Source organism: Monodelphis domestica, chromosome 1 (genome assembly GCF_027887165.1).
Source record: "Monodelphis domestica isolate mMonDom1 chromosome 1, mMonDom1.pri, whole genome shotgun sequence".
Lineage (NCBI taxonomy): Eukaryota > Metazoa > Chordata > Mammalia > Didelphimorphia > Didelphidae > Monodelphis > Monodelphis domestica.
In genome coordinates this window covers 664,931,976-664,948,439 of record NC_077227.1, presented here as the reverse complement: position 1 = coordinate 664,948,439, position 16,464 = coordinate 664,931,976, and the positions used below count along the sequence as shown (strand labels likewise).

General features: G+C 35.9%; 1 protein-coding gene across 3 annotated transcripts in view; it reads right to left on the bottom strand.

Moving 5' to 3' along the window:
- The window catches only part of THADA (THADA armadillo repeat containing), a 449,835-nt gene that overhangs the window by 423,240 nt on the left and 10,131 nt on the right, over positions 1 to 16,464 (bottom strand). For 2 of the 3 annotated variants that reach the window (XM_056822946.1, XM_056823050.1), the window contains exons 3-11: positions 16,209 to 16,303; positions 13,759 to 13,889; positions 11,514 to 11,662; positions 11,350 to 11,382; positions 10,961 to 11,009; positions 9,047 to 9,237; positions 7,904 to 7,998; positions 4,736 to 4,956; positions 1,855 to 2,546 (exon numbers count right to left, since the gene is read on the bottom strand). In XM_056822946.1, the coding sequence (XP_056678924.1) occupies positions 1,855 to 2,546; positions 4,736 to 4,956; positions 7,904 to 7,998; positions 9,047 to 9,237; positions 10,961 to 11,009; positions 11,350 to 11,382; positions 11,514 to 11,662; positions 13,759 to 13,889; positions 16,209 to 16,303 (1,656 nt within the window). Of the gene's footprint in view, positions 1 to 1,854; positions 2,547 to 4,735; positions 4,957 to 7,903; positions 7,999 to 9,046; positions 9,238 to 10,960; positions 11,010 to 11,349; positions 11,383 to 11,513; positions 11,663 to 13,758; positions 13,890 to 14,432; positions 14,792 to 16,208; positions 16,304 to 16,464 lie in introns of those variants that run through there. The other variant, XM_056823006.1, reaches the window with a different exon arrangement.

Sequence of the window (16,464 nt, the reverse complement as noted above, 5' to 3'; positions counted from 1 at the left end):
GCACCTTCTCAAAAATATAGGAATCGTCTTTTTTATCCAATGAAAGTCCAATGAAATCCCCTCAAAGGCAGCTACAAATAAATAAAGGCAAGCCTTTGGTATCACCAGGGAGGAAGTAGTCCATCCACATCTGTAAATTTTTCAGGTAACTGTTTAGTTTCTTATCTTTCTAAAATGCATAAAATACTTCCCTGTCTTATTAAGCCAAGTATATTGAACATAATTTAATCAGGTCTTGCCATTCTCCTCTTTGCTCTTGCCTTCCCTCTAAGAACATTTATCATTTGCACTGAATATATTGTGTATGTACATAATTGTTTGCAAGTTGTCTCCTCCATTAGAATGTGAGCTCTTTGAGACCTTGAAAGACTTAGATGAACTGATACAAAGTGAAATAAGCAGAACCAAGAAAAAATATACATAATGACTACAACATTATTAATGGAAAGAACATCAAAATCAAAATTCAAAGCTACATACCTAAATGATCAAGCTTGACTCTAGAAAGCTATATGAAAATCTTCTTTGTAGAGATACCAGTAGGATTACAGACTATTATATATATGTTACTGGCCTTGAAAGATATCTTTAGTTTTACTAAAGTACTTTTTCCCTCTTCTTCACTTTTGTTCTTCACTATAAGAAATGGTTCTCTAGGTCAGGCAGAGGGAAGAGAATATACTAACAAATGAAAGTGTTATAAAAACAAAAATATAAATAAATTTTTAAATAATAAAAGAAAGAAGAATGTGAGTCCCTTGAAGGCTGGAACTGTGTTTTGCCTTTTTTAAAAATTCCCCCAATACTAAATATGGTGCCTGGTTAGTAAGAATTCAATAAATGTTTACTGACTGACTCATTGACTTTTTTTAAAGACTCAAATCTATGAAAAAAAAAAGAGAGAGAAATACAGTAATGTGCTCAGGATCTGAAATGTGCAAAGCTATTTGCTCATCTCCTGTTTGCCTCTAAATCTTAAAAGCCACAGACTGCTTGCTATGCTTTCTGAGCCCCATGTTTGTTTTATAGGGTTCGAGGCAGCTGGGAGGAGGGCCTGGAATCAGAAAAGCAGAAGTTCAAACAATACAATGCAAGAGAAAATACAAAAATAATTATGTACAGACACAATGAATACAGAGTAAAAGGTAAGTATTCTTAGAGGAAAGGTAAGAGAGGTGGGGAAGAAAGAGAAAGACCTGATTCAGTTATATTCATGCTTAAGAAGGTAGGGAAGTATTTTAAGCATTTTAGAAAGATAAAAAAATTAGTTATTTGAAAATTTTACTGATGTAGAATACTTCCTCCCTGATGAGCCTTGCTTAAATAAAAGCATTGCTTACATTTCTACATAGCTGCCTTTAAGTAGATTTCATCTGGGTCTATGGCTTTAGTCATTTGCTAGCTGTGTGCCCCTGGGCTAGTCATTTAACCTTTATCTGCCTCAGCTCCCTCTATTTTGTAAAATGAGGATAATAGGGAGCACTTGGGTGGTTCAGTGGCTACAGGGCCAGGCCTGGAGATGGAAGGTCGTGGGTTCAAATCTGGCCTCAGACACTTCCTAGATGTGTGACCCTGAGCAAGTCAATTAGCCCTCATTACCTAGACCTTACCACTCTTCTGCCAATACTTTGTATTTATCTCAAGACAGAAGCTAAGAGTTTCAGAAAAATGAAATAAAATGAGGATAATAATTGCACCCACCTCCCAGTGTTGTTGTGAGGATCAAATGAGGTAATACTTGAAAAGTGCTTGGCACACAGTAGGCTTAATAAATCCTTTGTGTCTTTTCCCCCCTCATTCACAATTAGGCTTTCTCTCAAAGAGCAACAAGCCACAAAAGCCAAATTTTCTTACCTGTGTTAATATTAGTAGAAGTCTGAAGAATCTTCACCATATAACTCAGGCTTTCTGGACTGCACTTCAATAGCTTTGGCAGATAATAATCCATGATATAAGCTGTTTGTTCCAGGTTCCCTTCACGCAGGATGAGGAGGAGAGGAGACACCCATGTCTCGTGCCACTCATCAAACCAAGAGGTATAAAGGGACCGGGATTTCAAATGATTCCTGTGACTTTTAAACATGGTTTCTAGCAGGTCGCTGGCATAAGGTGCCAGGGACTGGTCACCCATCACCTCCAGGATCTGAGAAGGGATCATTTTATTCACTGCTAAAATATTTTCAATCCCTACACAATCCACCAGGCAGCTCAGGCAGGTATACTTTCCCTTGACGTGCCATTCCAACCTCATTAGGCTCTCTATAAGTCCCAAGAAGAAAGGATCTGAGACACAGTCAGATCTTTCCATGGTGCACTGATGCATCTGGAGAAGATTTTTGAATATTGTTTTGGTTTGGTGTCTCACAGCATCCAAGGGATGTTCCCAGTGGGAATAGACGTATTCCAGAAGCTTTCCAACTATCTCAGAATTACCATTCAGACTGCCCTTCAGACTCAGAGAACTTGATTCAAGGATATCTAAGGCCGAATTGGTCCAAATCACCAAAATTCTAGACAGAAACATTTCCAAGCTTGATTCCTTGAGCCTGGAGGAAAATGAGTTACATTAATGATAAAAGTTCACTGTTTAAAAAAAAACCCAGATGTCTATTATTATTTTTATCATGATTAAAGATCATGAACTACAAAAGAAAAAATGTAATGTGACCACAATATATTATCATAAATAGTTCATTAAAAAAAATAATCTATTATAAACAATCCCCAAAACAGATTTCCTATTTAATACATAAAATTTCATCACTTTTAAAATAATTTGTAATAATGTTAAATCTTCTTTCCAATACAAAAATCTGCAGCAGATTCTGGAGGATAATCATATACTCCCAAAATGAAACTTATAAAATAGAACTAGGAGGTAAAGTTAAAACAAGTATTAGAACATCACATTTTTATATTTTATCTCTACAATGATTGATGACAGACTGAAGTTTTAGCTTGCCATTTTAAGAAGGCCATCCAAAGAATTAGAAAATGAGGAGATGCCCTTCAATTGGGGAATGGCTGAACACATTGTGGTATATGTTGGTGACGGAATACTATTGTGCTCAAAGGAATAAGAAAGTGGAGGAATTCCATGGGGACTGGAACGACCTCCAGGAAGTGATGCAGAGTGAGAGGAGCAGAACCAGGAAAACATTGTACACAGAGACTGATACACTGTGGCACAATCGAAGGTAATGAACTCCTCCATTAGTGGTAATGCAATGATCCAAAACATTTCAAAGGGACTCATGAGAAAGAACACTATCCACATCCAGAGAAAGAACTGTGGGAGTAGAAATACAGAAGAAAAACATTTGCTTGATCACATGGGTGGAGGGGGATATGATTGGGGATGTAGACTCTAAATGATCACTCTAATATAAATATTAATAATATGGAAATGGATTTTGAACAATGATACATGTAAAACCCAGTGGAAATGCTCGTTGGCTATGGGAGGGGGCGAGAGGAGGGGAGGGCTGTAATATAAATCATGTAACCATGGAAAAAATATTCTAAATTAATTAAATAAATAAATGAATTTGAAGGAAAAAAATAAAATACTCCACTTAAAAAAAAACAAATGCCACCACTCTTTGCCTAAAAGCTAACAAAGTGTGGAAATGAAAAAGCCCTGTGAATTGTGCTGCCAAGATTTCCTCATGAAAAACAGAGAATATAGGAAATCCTAAATATGGAAACAAAATAGAATTTTATAGTTAAAAACATAAATGAGAACTAAGTATTTAAATTATTTTAGCCAAGAGACTTTTGTGATATTGAGTTGGTCCTGGATTCTCAAAGGCACGAGGGGAACATAAACTTGACAAAAGACTAGAAACTGAAATGGATAAGTTGGGCCTCGAATTAAACAGGACCATGAAAATGGACTACACTGCCTTCAGAAAATTGCAAATCTCCTTTAATTACCTCAAACTTCTTCCCAAAACAAGGGTCCATCTTTTCAATACCAAGAGTTTATTGATGCTATTTTATGGCTACAAGTCATATAAATCAATTGTCTTTGAAGAATGAAAAATGAATATCATTCAGGAGGAAATGGACAGAGGCACAGTAACATGGCAAGTTTGAATAAGTGTGCCACATATATCAAATCATAAATTCTAAAGAAGAAATGGAGTAAGAAGCAACTAGGTGGCTTAGAGTGTCAGACCCTCAGACAATTCTTAGTTGTGTTACCTTGGGCAAGTTACTTAAAACTCCAATTATCTGGCCTTTACCACTCTTCTGCGTTGGAACCCATATTTAATATTAATTCTAAGACAGAAAGTAAGGGTTTAAAAAAAAGAAGAAATAATTTAAAGATGTTACCAAAGAAGCATATAATCAAAAAAGGATAGGCACATTAACAAAAAACAGTGCAATATCTCACTTTAGGAGAAGGTGAAAAATGATCTTAAGGACTTGATCCTCTGTGCAATTTATAAGAAAAAGTGAAGCAAAGTCATCCAAGAGTCTTGGATGGGTCGCTACTTGCATCCATGGTGAGAACATTCCCATCAATGAGATAGCAGCTCCAATTAGTATTTGGGTCACCAAAAAACATACTTTGAATATTCCCATTTGCCTTAATTTCACACCATGGCAATCCTTACACAGACATCTAAAAATATTACTAAATCAGTTAATTCAGCTTTCATTTTCTAACCAAGCATGACCAAAGCCATTCTTACAACCAAAGATGGTACAGAGCAGAGACTGAACTCACTGCAAACTCAGAGTGAACAAAACACCAGCAATATCCAAAAGGAGTTTCTCTCCACTTTGGCCCATGTCCCCATTCTTCCAGTTTAACATGGCCAATGCTCCTTGACACAGGAAGAGGAGGGCTGGCCCAGGAATGTCCTCCGTACAAAGGCTCCCACAGCTGCTTATAAACCACTCGGGCACTCTGGAATTCCCCACTGAATGAAGAATCAAGTGGTTCACCTGGAAAAAATTAAATTAAATTAATACAAATCACTAAAAGATTATTTCCAAAAAAAGTCACCAAAATAAGTTCAAGTTATATTGTCCCTGAAATTTTTGCCTCAGAACAACCAATAAAGAAAATTGGAGAACATAAATTAGGAGTAGTTGCAATAATGAAAATTGTTACAGGCTTTCCTTTTTAAAATGCTATGCTATAGGGGGCAGCTGGGTAGCTCAATGGATTGAGACCTAGACCTAGAGATGGGAGGTCCTAGGTTCAAATCTGGCCTCAGACACTTCCCAGCTGTGTGACCCTGGGCAAGTCACTTAACCCCCATTGCCTACCCTTAACACTCTTCTGCCTTGGAGTCAATATGCAGTATTGGTTCTAAGACAGAAAGTAAGGCTTTATACATACATATATATATGTGTATGTATATGAGGTATTTACTAAATTAAGCAACTGACCTAGAAAATTATACATAATCATTAGACTCTCAGAAAACTATGATCAAACAAACAAAGGGTTTAAAAAAAAAATGCTATGCTATGGAGGGGAGGTAGGTGACTCAGTGAATTGAGAGCCAAGCCTAGAGATGGGAGGTCCTAATTTCAAATATAGCCTCAGATACTTCCTAGCTGTGTGACCTTGGGCAAGTCTTTAATCCTTTGCCTAGCTCTTACTAATCTTTTGCCTAAGAACCAATACATAGTATTGATTCTAAGATGGAAAATAAGGTTTTATTAAAAAAAAAAAAGTTATGTTCCTAGAGGGCAAGGACCATATTGGTTTACAAATATATATGTCAGCACAGCACCATCTGCAGGTGGGTATACAACAAATATTTTATAGAAACTGTAAGAAAGAAGCTAAATTCTGAATTTTCCCTCAACTTGTGAGGGATGAATGAAAAATAAACCTTAAAAATAATAATTGGCACACAGGCAAAGTCAAATAAAGAATCAGGATACCTATTCACATAATGCAGGCAAAAAAAAAATCCAGCCTCATTAGGAAAAAAAGTGGGAGGCACTTAACAAATGTTTATCAATTGATTATTTGATTTAAGCCTGCAATAAAAGATTAAAGATGATTGCTTAGTTCTCCACTTCATTTTGTCTGCAAATATACAACACACATGAATTTGTTTTGCCTAAATGGCATTTTAAAAATTATCTCACAAATCCTTTATTGCTCTCAAATAGATTATACAGTGCCACTGAATGAAGTGTCTTTGTAGGCCGAAAAAAGTACTACAATTTAAAATTATACTGATAATTGATAAATTATTGTATATGTGAATCTAGTGATGAATGAAAGCTCGATTCAACAGCAGATTATTTTCTGAGATTTTGTGCTGAAATTGATTACATACTGAAATATATTAAATGCTAATTTAAATTTTTTATACTATGAATTTACATAATTTCTAAATGAATGCTTTCTAAGCAAAATAAAAAAAAACAAAACAGGATCCCAACAGCACCATGGGAATAATTAGAAACATCAGTAAGATAATCCCTATGAGGGGACTCCTAATGAAGGAGCTTCTCCCAATAATTTAATTCACAATCCATCCATGACTTGTAGATAAATCTTATACGACTGAAGCTCAGAGGTATTAAGTAACTTTCTCAGGGTCACATTGCTAAGAAGTATCAGAATACAATTTGATCTTAAACCTTTCTGATTCCAAAGCCAGTATTCTATTACCTATCCCATGCCACCTCTAATTTAAAATATTATATGGAAAATATTGTAAGCACTTCCAACAATTAGGCAACTCATATTCTTTCAGGTGATTATAGGTTCCATTTTAGAAGCTCTGCAATGTCTCAGGACTTAAGGTAATCAGCACATCACCTGCAAACAGAAGCATCTCCTCCTCACTATCTATAAGGGCAAAGCCTCTGGACTTTGTTCTGCACATCCACAGTGATAGTAATAAATACTTTGCAGACCATACATGCCCTGGTTTGGTTGGGTTTTTTGGCTCTTTTGATATCAATAGTTGAGAGTCTTTAAATAAACTTTTTTTTTTTAGTTCATAGTATTTAATGCCTTTAATATCCTTATAGAAGATACCTAATTAGAGGAAAATTTTTAAAGCAATGCTTTACTCTGCCAAATTAAAAGCTTTTTTTTTTTAATTATAAACAACAGAGTGGGACCTTGTATTCTCTTCTTTTGTCTAGGCTATGTTATGTAATTAGATATAAAATCCATCACGTACCACCAATTTTCATGTCTTATAAAGACACTATGGAAATATTTTAACTGAGCCTGTAACTGAATAAAAGAATGGACTAACTTACCTTTGGGAAACTGTACAATACTCTTAATGATCCCAAATATCTCCCTAAAACATAGAACCATCCTTTAAATATCAATATTCCATCTATGAAAAATTATAGCTAGAGATCATTCAAAAGGAAGCACAGAGGAACATTGGGAATATGAGTAGTTGACAACATATTACCTACCAAAAATTCAGCATAAAAGAGAGGTCTATAAACAGAAAATAAGATGCCTACATTAGTGGGTTCATGTATATAGAAAAGTAAGGCCCAAAATTAAATGTTTCCCATAAATATGACTGAAGCCGTCAAATCATCTTTAATTCAAATGTCTTCTTTTGGAAGGAAATGTATATGGAGGTTGTCAATAAAATATTTCAGAGATATATAAAAGGTCTTATTTTGAAATCACAGGGACATGTACATTGCCTTAAAAATGCTATTAAAAAGTCTGGGTTATTTGGATTAGTCTTCAATATTTTAGCAAATAAGCATGGATAAATTACCACTACCTAGAAGAAATCTTAATTTCCACATATATAAATGAACTTAACACCAACAGAAATTTGATTTAATAAAGACAAACTTTAAATCAATTCCATATTTACAAAATAACCAAAATATAGTTACTTTTAATTAGTATAATTTTAAGGAAAGAATAACTCACCAAATCAGCTATCATTTCAGTTGTATCACACATGGTCTTAATGAGAAGAATAATGGCTAGCCCAGAAGTACTCTGAATATTCTGCAAGAGATCATCTATTTGACAGAAAAGTACAAAGTCCTTGTTAAAAAATATAAAAGTCATCTTTAACAATTCCTTAACAAACCATTAGTTTTGTCCTATGCTCCAGTGAGATAATAGACATTTTGAAAATGTTAAAGCCCTGTCAATCCTAAAAGAGAGGAATTTCCAGATCAGAAATATGCCTCTATGATGCAGCAGCACCTTTTCTACCACTCATAGCTTCAGGGAGTCATCTAGAAGAGTAGGGTCCTGTTGGCTTAGAAAAACTCATATTAATATTATCTATATTGTTCTGTACTTTTATTGACTTTGTTAAACATTTCCCAATTACATTTTAACCTGGTTTACGCCAAACTCTGGAGTGTGGTGGTGCTTCTGGTGCTTGGGAATCATGAGTTTGATCCCTCTTAGAACACTGGGAGGTGAGGGACTTGTCCAGGATCACACAGCCAGAATAGGCCAGAGGAAACCTCAAACTTAATTCTTCCTTGCTCCAAGGTCAATCCTCTATCCAATATGTCACAATGCCTATAAATAACCCCCACTAAACTGTTACATTTGAAAAAAATGGCAAACATACCAAAGAACCACGGAATACCTAATTTCCCTCTTTAAAAAACTTATGTAAAAAATAGACTCGAATACAGGACTACAATCCCCATGAGCCTTTGCTCCACTTCCCCAGAATGCCTTGTAATCTCACCTGGGCCGAGATCGAGAAGGTATTTAAGCTGATTCAAAGGCTTTTGAAGGGCTCATGGCTTTTTTGGACTTCCGTTTTGGAGCAGGCAGTCTCTTGCGTGATGTGAGTTTATTTTGTCTAGGCCTCTGGCCTAGGCACATGTTTCTTACTTGTATATTCTTTAATCTTTAACCTTTAATAAACCTCTAAAAAATATAATACTCCTTGCTGAGAGAAACTAATTTCTACCTGCCTCAGTCTCCCCATCTCCCCTAAAATTTAATCTTTACCCTTATAACAACCTATTTCAACAAAGAATTAAAGGCCACCTGGTTAGCACATGATTATAGTTGTCCTCTAAATATTGCTGAACTTACCATTTCTTAGGAACTTGGAGAAAATGCTCAGTAGGCCACACATACTTTGCCAAACTGGAGAACTGGGGCTCTTCCAGAGACCTCCCTGAATGATTTCTTGTACTTTCTGTACTAGCATCACAGAAACTCTGATGGCTATCAGCAAGTCATGCATCAACTCTGTTTGTGCAATATGATTTCCAGTAAACTTTCTAAAAATGGAAAAAGACCACTTCATGAAAGAAAATTTAAATAGGGGTTTCACTGTTTCTTCTCCTGAAGAAAAAACACTCACCCATTCAAAAGGTGAAAGATTAAAGAAGATATTCATGGCCTCTTACCAAAAGGCTATTGCAATATAATTTCTTCTAATTAAAAAATTTTCACATTATCCTTAGCCATGCACTAATTTGTTTATTTTCTACTTACTCCACAAGTCAAAGACTCACTGTTTCACAAACCCTTATCAAACTATCCGTGTACCAATCAACAATATCCTCATAGGAATGTGAGTCCAAAGATAATCCATACTGTGTGAATGGCATTGCCTTTCCATTATCATTCAGTTAAAATCCATTTAAAATTAAATGTGAATTAGATTAAAAAGCTCCTTCAGGGCGGGGACTGCCCTATTTGTATCCTTTGAACTTAGCATAGTGTCTGGCACAAAGCAGGTGCTTAATAAATGTTTACTGAATGGTTGATTGATTGACATTAAGAAAGGACTCAAAGGCAAAAGGAAAGGGAGATTATATCATGAAAGTACAATATTCAGAACAAAGGATGAGGAAAGGGAGAGATAAAGAAGGCTGCTGTAGCCGGGCAGCCAGTCCCAACAGAATAAACACACACACATACACACACACACACACACACGTGTGTGTGTGTGTATGTGTGTGTATAAGTGTGTATAAGTCAATGCATATTAGCTTGTGAAATCTTTATTTTTTAGCATCAATGTGACTAAATCTCTACTTTTTCAGTCCCTTCCAGCTATCTATCTCTTTAGCAGCTCTAACTACTTTCCCCTGCAAAAGACAGTAGGACAAACACCCTAATTGTCATAGCTTAGGATGGCCTTGATCCTCCATGAAAAGTCAGCTTCTGGATGCTAATATAGGCCAGAGAGAACCTGCTATCACACCAGAGAAGTCATCACTTCTGCCAGATTATGGGCTTTACCAAATAGGAATTTTCCATAATTTTTTTCAGATTATTTACATAATTTTTTCTCATAAAGAGATGCTTTGTGTTACATTTTCATCAGTAAAGAGTAAAATCTATTATAAACAACCAAATGGTACATTTATTACCATTCCATCTAAGAATAATCATATCCAGATCAAATGAGATAATAATTGTAAAGCACTTAGCACAGGGCCTAGGATATAATAAGCACTATATAAATGCTTAGTCTTATTATTATATCTACCCAGAGAGCTAAGACGTCCAAGATGCACCAAAATGTGAGATCCCTGAAGATTACCTCTCTGAGAATTTCAGCAAAGACTGTTTTCTCTCTTTAGTTAGCAAACATGAAATAAAAGGCCAGCCAAGTGGGCCTATCCATCTATCTGCCACTACCAATGAGCAATTGATCACTAGCAGCTATTGTGTTAATGGTGTGGATCTTCTCAGTAGAATGTTAGTTCCCTGAAGTCAAGGGCTGTTTCATTACTGCTTTTATATCCCAAATTTCTAATACATTTCCTGCTCCATAAGAGGGCCTTAATAAATGTTGGTGGGATAAATAATTGTAAAAACATTTAGTCTGTGTAATCATATCATGTAATCTTGAAAAAAAATATGATCATCTCTACCATAATATCTCTCTCTCTCTCTCTCTCTCTCTCTCTCTCTCTCTCTCTCTCTCTCTCTCTCTCTCTCTCTCTCTCTCTTACACACAAAGACACAAACACAGATAATATATTTTACCTGTTTTCTTCTGGGATTTCAACCAGAACCTTCTGTAGAAACTGAAGAACTGAAACAAAAAATATATATAATTAAGAATAGCATGCCCTTCTTTCCCCAATGATATGATCAAAAAGCTAGAAAACAAACAACAGACTAAAACCTACTGACTAAAGAACTAATTTTAGTGTATAAGAAAATGTTTTGTTCCATTCTGCCTACATATGTACACCTTGGTTTTTATTCCAAGGCATGTATTTTTCTAGGAAGGAGCAGCAAAGGGGTCCCTCAAGGGTACCTATTTCCTTTCATCTACCTAATTCAAAGGAAGCATGCAGCCAACAGTAACAGAATTTATTTTTATAAGCATGTCTACTACTCAACAAGAAAACTCATTAACTGGCACTTACCATCTTTAAACAGGTTTATAACACTTGTCCTACCTATAAGAAAAGCAAAAACAACAACCAGTATTAGCCTAGTTTTAAATTTCCACTATAAATTTTTATAACCAAAATTGAGAATTATAGCCAGAGACAGGAGTAGAATATAAAAATTCTGAATGCTCTCTTACCCAGATTAAAATTCTCCATGCAGGAGGCAAGATTGTCAATTACTCTCCTATAAGAATACAGGTTATTTGTTTTCAGTTCTTCTTGAAGACAACAGGTGAAACTACGTACAGCATCAGCAAAAAATGGTTCAGGGAGGCCATTTAGTGAACTAGAAGAGGGGGGAAAAAAAGGAACTGTCTAAGAAGCAAGGACCAGAGGAATTTGTTTAACAAGGCTGATATTGTTATCCTTCAACTCAATGAACTCCACTGGATCCCCATTTTTTCTAGGATGAAATATAAACTCCACTATTTGGCATTTAAAGCTCACCAAAACCTGGCTTTTTCCTACCTTTCCAGTCTTATTACATGCCAGTCTCCTCCCACCATATTAGCCTTGCTGTTCTTCATATGCAACATTCTGTCAGTAGCACTTGCAAGTCCCCTGCATGAAATGATCTCCCTCCTCATCTATATATATTTTCTAGGATTTACTTCAAGACTTAACTCAAGCCTGACTTTCTTTTTTTATTCTCCAGTTCTCTCATTTTTTTAACTTTTTTCTTATTTATCTTTTTTATTTTAATAACAAATTTCCTCATAAGTTTTCCAAATTTATCCAATCTATATTGTCTCCCTCTCTTCTTCTCTCCCCCCATTGGATCTGACAAGCAATTCAACGTGGGTTATACATGTATTATCACACAAAATATATTTCCATATCATTCATTTTTGTAAGTAAATAATCTTATAAAACAAAAACTTCAAGCCCAACTTTCTGTTCAAGATTCTTCCTGGTCACCTCTCCCCCAGATACCAATGCCATCCCTCCTCAAACTACATTATATTCATTTTATATCATATTTTAAACATAATATCTATTTATATATTTCTTATTTGCAGAATATAAACTCCTTGTGAGCAGAAATTGTTTCCATTTTGACTTTGTATCCCCAGGGCCTAGCACAGTAACTGGCATATAGTAAGGACAAAAAATGTTTATGGATTGAAGGAAAATTATACAGAAATGGAAAATTCTATAGGCATAATGTACATGGATTTATTCATATAGTGGAACCTAGGACACACCCCAAATATGATTTGAGAATCAGGGCAAAGGCCTCTGCCCCCAAAGGTTGTCCCTACCCAAGTATTATTGATATCTAAAATTCTAATTTTAGAGAGCCATTCTTTAGATTTATTTTCCCTGAGATAATATTTTTACAAGATAAATAATTTCTAGAAAGTCTAAAAATTTTCTGTTTATAATAGGAAGCTAAGTAACATTAGGTCCCAAGAGAAGACACTGAAGGAAGAAGGGAAAGGACCCAGAAAAATAGTAGGGAAGTTACAAAAGAAACTTTACCTAACGTTATCATTTTCCCAAGGACCCCGTCCTCATAGGATCACTTAACTGAGACTCTTGCTATTACCATATCTATGTAGAGTTAAGAAATCATCAATTTCAGATCTAGTCTAATTAGCCTAAGTATGCCTTAGTCCAGATGATTAAAATCAAGCCACACTTAAGGGCAAAGGGGAAGCAAATGAAAAATCAAGTGAGGTTGGTTGTCCCTTTCTTGGTCAGAAAGTGCACAGATATATGCCAAGGGACATCATTCTTTGGGGCATGACAGGTAAGAGAAGATAAATAAATAGGGAGCTACAGCCAAGATACAAATGGTAGACCTCATGATTTCAGCCTGCAGCTGAACTTCTGCTCAATCTGGAACACCATTTACTCCAAGAGAAGTTTCCATAAGAAATATCAAAATGTGCAAGGTCTGGGCTCAGAAAGCAAACACATCTAATGGTGCTAAAACGTCACCTGGCAGAAAATCACTGATGTTTTTGGCATTTCTACTGACCATTGGAGGCTTCCTAGCCAGGACCCCAGAGAGATCAATGCAGGAAATGTTCTCTACTCAGACAATGTTGCCTTACAAACATCTTGTGAGATGTTTGAAAAGTCCCCAAAGCAGATAAGTTGGATGTCAAAAGTGAGACCCTTGTTCTCCTCATCTAGGAGAAACTGCAACTATAATGGTATCAAATCAATTCCAATTATATGAACAAAAATTTGTGAACATGCGGTATCTACAGAGAGTTCAGAAAGCAAAATAATATAAACCCAGCAGTTGAAATATAAATAGAATTTTTTAAAAGTAATTTAGTTCCATTTTTATCTAGCTAATAAATAATCTTAAATACCAGAATAACTGTTCTTTTTCAAGTAGGTTATTACTATTAGTCTCCTTTTTCTTACCTTGTCAACACTTTCTTCAAAGGATTCTTTGGGTCCACAGAAAAGTAGATATGTCCTAAAATATCTAAGCAACTCTGAAACATGGGATCACATGCCTGATTCCTATCTATCTTCTCCAGCAAAGGTACAATCTGAGAGAGAGAAAAAAAATCAAGATCACATGAAAAATTAAAAAAATGTAATTTGGATGGGAAATATTCTAATTTATCAGGATAAGAATTTCCCAACCACTCTAAAATAATGGAAAATTATTGTTGTAAAATATTTTCCCCTGTGTGACCCTGGGCAAGTCACTTGACCCCCATTGCCTAGCCCTTACCACTCTTCTGCCTTGGAGCCAATACACAGTATTGACTCCAAGAGGGAAGGTAAGGGTTTAAATTTAAAAAATATATATACACATATATATATTTTTCCCTTTCAATAAGAATGATGAGAGAAATACCTATGTAATAGTAAAATATAGGATCAAGGGATTATAGGGTTTAGAGCCAGAAATATGGGGCCTTAGTGTAAGAGAGGAATATGCTGGAGGAAGAAAACAAGCAGATCCATCATACTGGGGACCAATTTGAGCGGGGGAAGGACAGGAAGGAGAGAGAGTTCTGAAGGAAGAACAGAGGAAGTGAGAGAATCTGGTCAGTTGAAGAAGGACTTCTCTGTGGGAAGCTCACCAGAAAGGTTGACCTGAGCAGATCTCTGAGCCGGCACCATCCTCCTATGACTTCTGATCCAGTATCCAGTGAAGACAAGCAGAGTGAATAGGACTTTGCTAAAGCCATTCACCGTAAGATTTCCTCTAAATCCCTGAAAGTCCTTGAACTTATTACAATAGCTAGAGCAGCTAGAAAGTCGGGACATCTTCACAACTGACCTCAGAGGGTCAGGCAGGCAAAGCCTGAACCTGCCAGACTTTGGGGAAAAGGGGTTCAGTTATTTTTGGGGATCTCCCACTGCCTCTTTCCCAATACCTCTTTCCTCAATTCAGTTGCCCTACCCTTCATTTGTTCCCTTAGAATAAATAACAGTTCATAAGATCAAGTGCCTGCTTCTTAGTATCCAAGTAGGAAGGCTTGAAGTTTGGGAGGGAGGGAAGTTTTATTTCTCTCCTCAGAGAGGGAGAAGCTGTCTGTATTATACTTTGTTACAACAAGTCTCTGAGGGAATAGAAGTTTGTGATCCTGAAGGCAACCAGAGGGGGTTTGTGAGGGAGAGGGAAGAGGGCAAACCAATCTATCCCCTTTCTCTTTACCCTTGACTTCATTTCATCTTCACATCACTCTGGTCCTGACTCAGTAGGGGCAGAGACTTCATTCTCTCTCCCTATATTACATTAGAAAATATCAAATCTTTCCCTTAGAAAAATTAGGTTTTGTGGCACTGATAAGATACCAACATGAATTCACTTTAAACAGAAATATCGAACATATCCTTTAAATTCAAATGGTAAAAGCTCACTTAACTTCTTAGAAAACACAAAATGTAATTTTTTTAAAATAAGATTTCAAGGAATGTTTATCCAACCTGCATTTTTCCCCATAAAAATAATAAATTTTCATACTCTCTGAAGACCTGAAAAATAGTCTAAGCATCCTCCCTCACTTATGTGTCCATCTTCAGCTGAATCCTAAATATGATACCCATCACTCATCATTTAATGTGAAATTGATTACTGGTTATTGATTATTGATTGAATAATAGTTAAGAGTTTTATTAATCATGGCACTAACCATTTTAACCAAGTTCTCAAGGCTTATACTCAGTTATTTTGTGTAGGCCTGATGATTCTTGTTAAGTGACTATGAATGGAATTCAATAGCAACCATGCCACTTGAGGGAGATAAAAGATGACTGAAGGATGATTCAACCTGCTTGTGTTTTTTCACCAGCACTGGTTTCCATTGGTACAGGGAGTGCCAAGTCGGAGGCTTTCCAAAGGATGTTCCAGAGGATGATGATTAACTAACTCTGTGCTCCCTACCACTATCATCAGTTCAGGATGATCCCTTCTAGAAAGACTACGTGTAGAGACTAAATATAGCTTTAGTTCAGTTTTCATCCCTGGACTGTTATGATACCCTAAATAATCTGCTACCATTGACAGTGTTGGTACCCTATATAACCTACTGTCTTTTCAATTGTATAAAAAGCTACTCTGTGTCTCAGAGGTACCTATTATTGATAATTACTAGCCATGCCAATAAATTATGTTTGGACTTTTTATGCCTTGATCTCTCTCTACTGCAGATGTATCATAACATTAGGAAATGGCAATTGAAGCTCTTTTGGGGTTTAGAAAAGACCCAGTAACTGCAATATGGGTTGATACTAAGTAGTACACAAAGGTGAAGAAGGATTCTGAATCAAAGAAGTTAATTCTTAAAAACAAAACAAAACCATACAGCATGATATTCTCAGAGGTGCAACCTTGAATGCCAGTTCAGTCTTACCTGCTTAATACAATGGATTTGGACTAGTCCATCAGTAAGCTGTAAACAGTGTAACAACAAAGCAGCGAGATTCTCCCCTTCAGCATCTGCAAATGCTAAATAATACACAAAAGATATTTTTCCTGTGATTTCCAACAACATGTAAATTGTGTTGCTACATTTTAAAGAACTGAATATTAACTAAAAATGTAGGTTTTATTAATCTGCATATGGCATTTTAGGGCAACAATCTGATTGGCAATACTGTAAAGAAAAA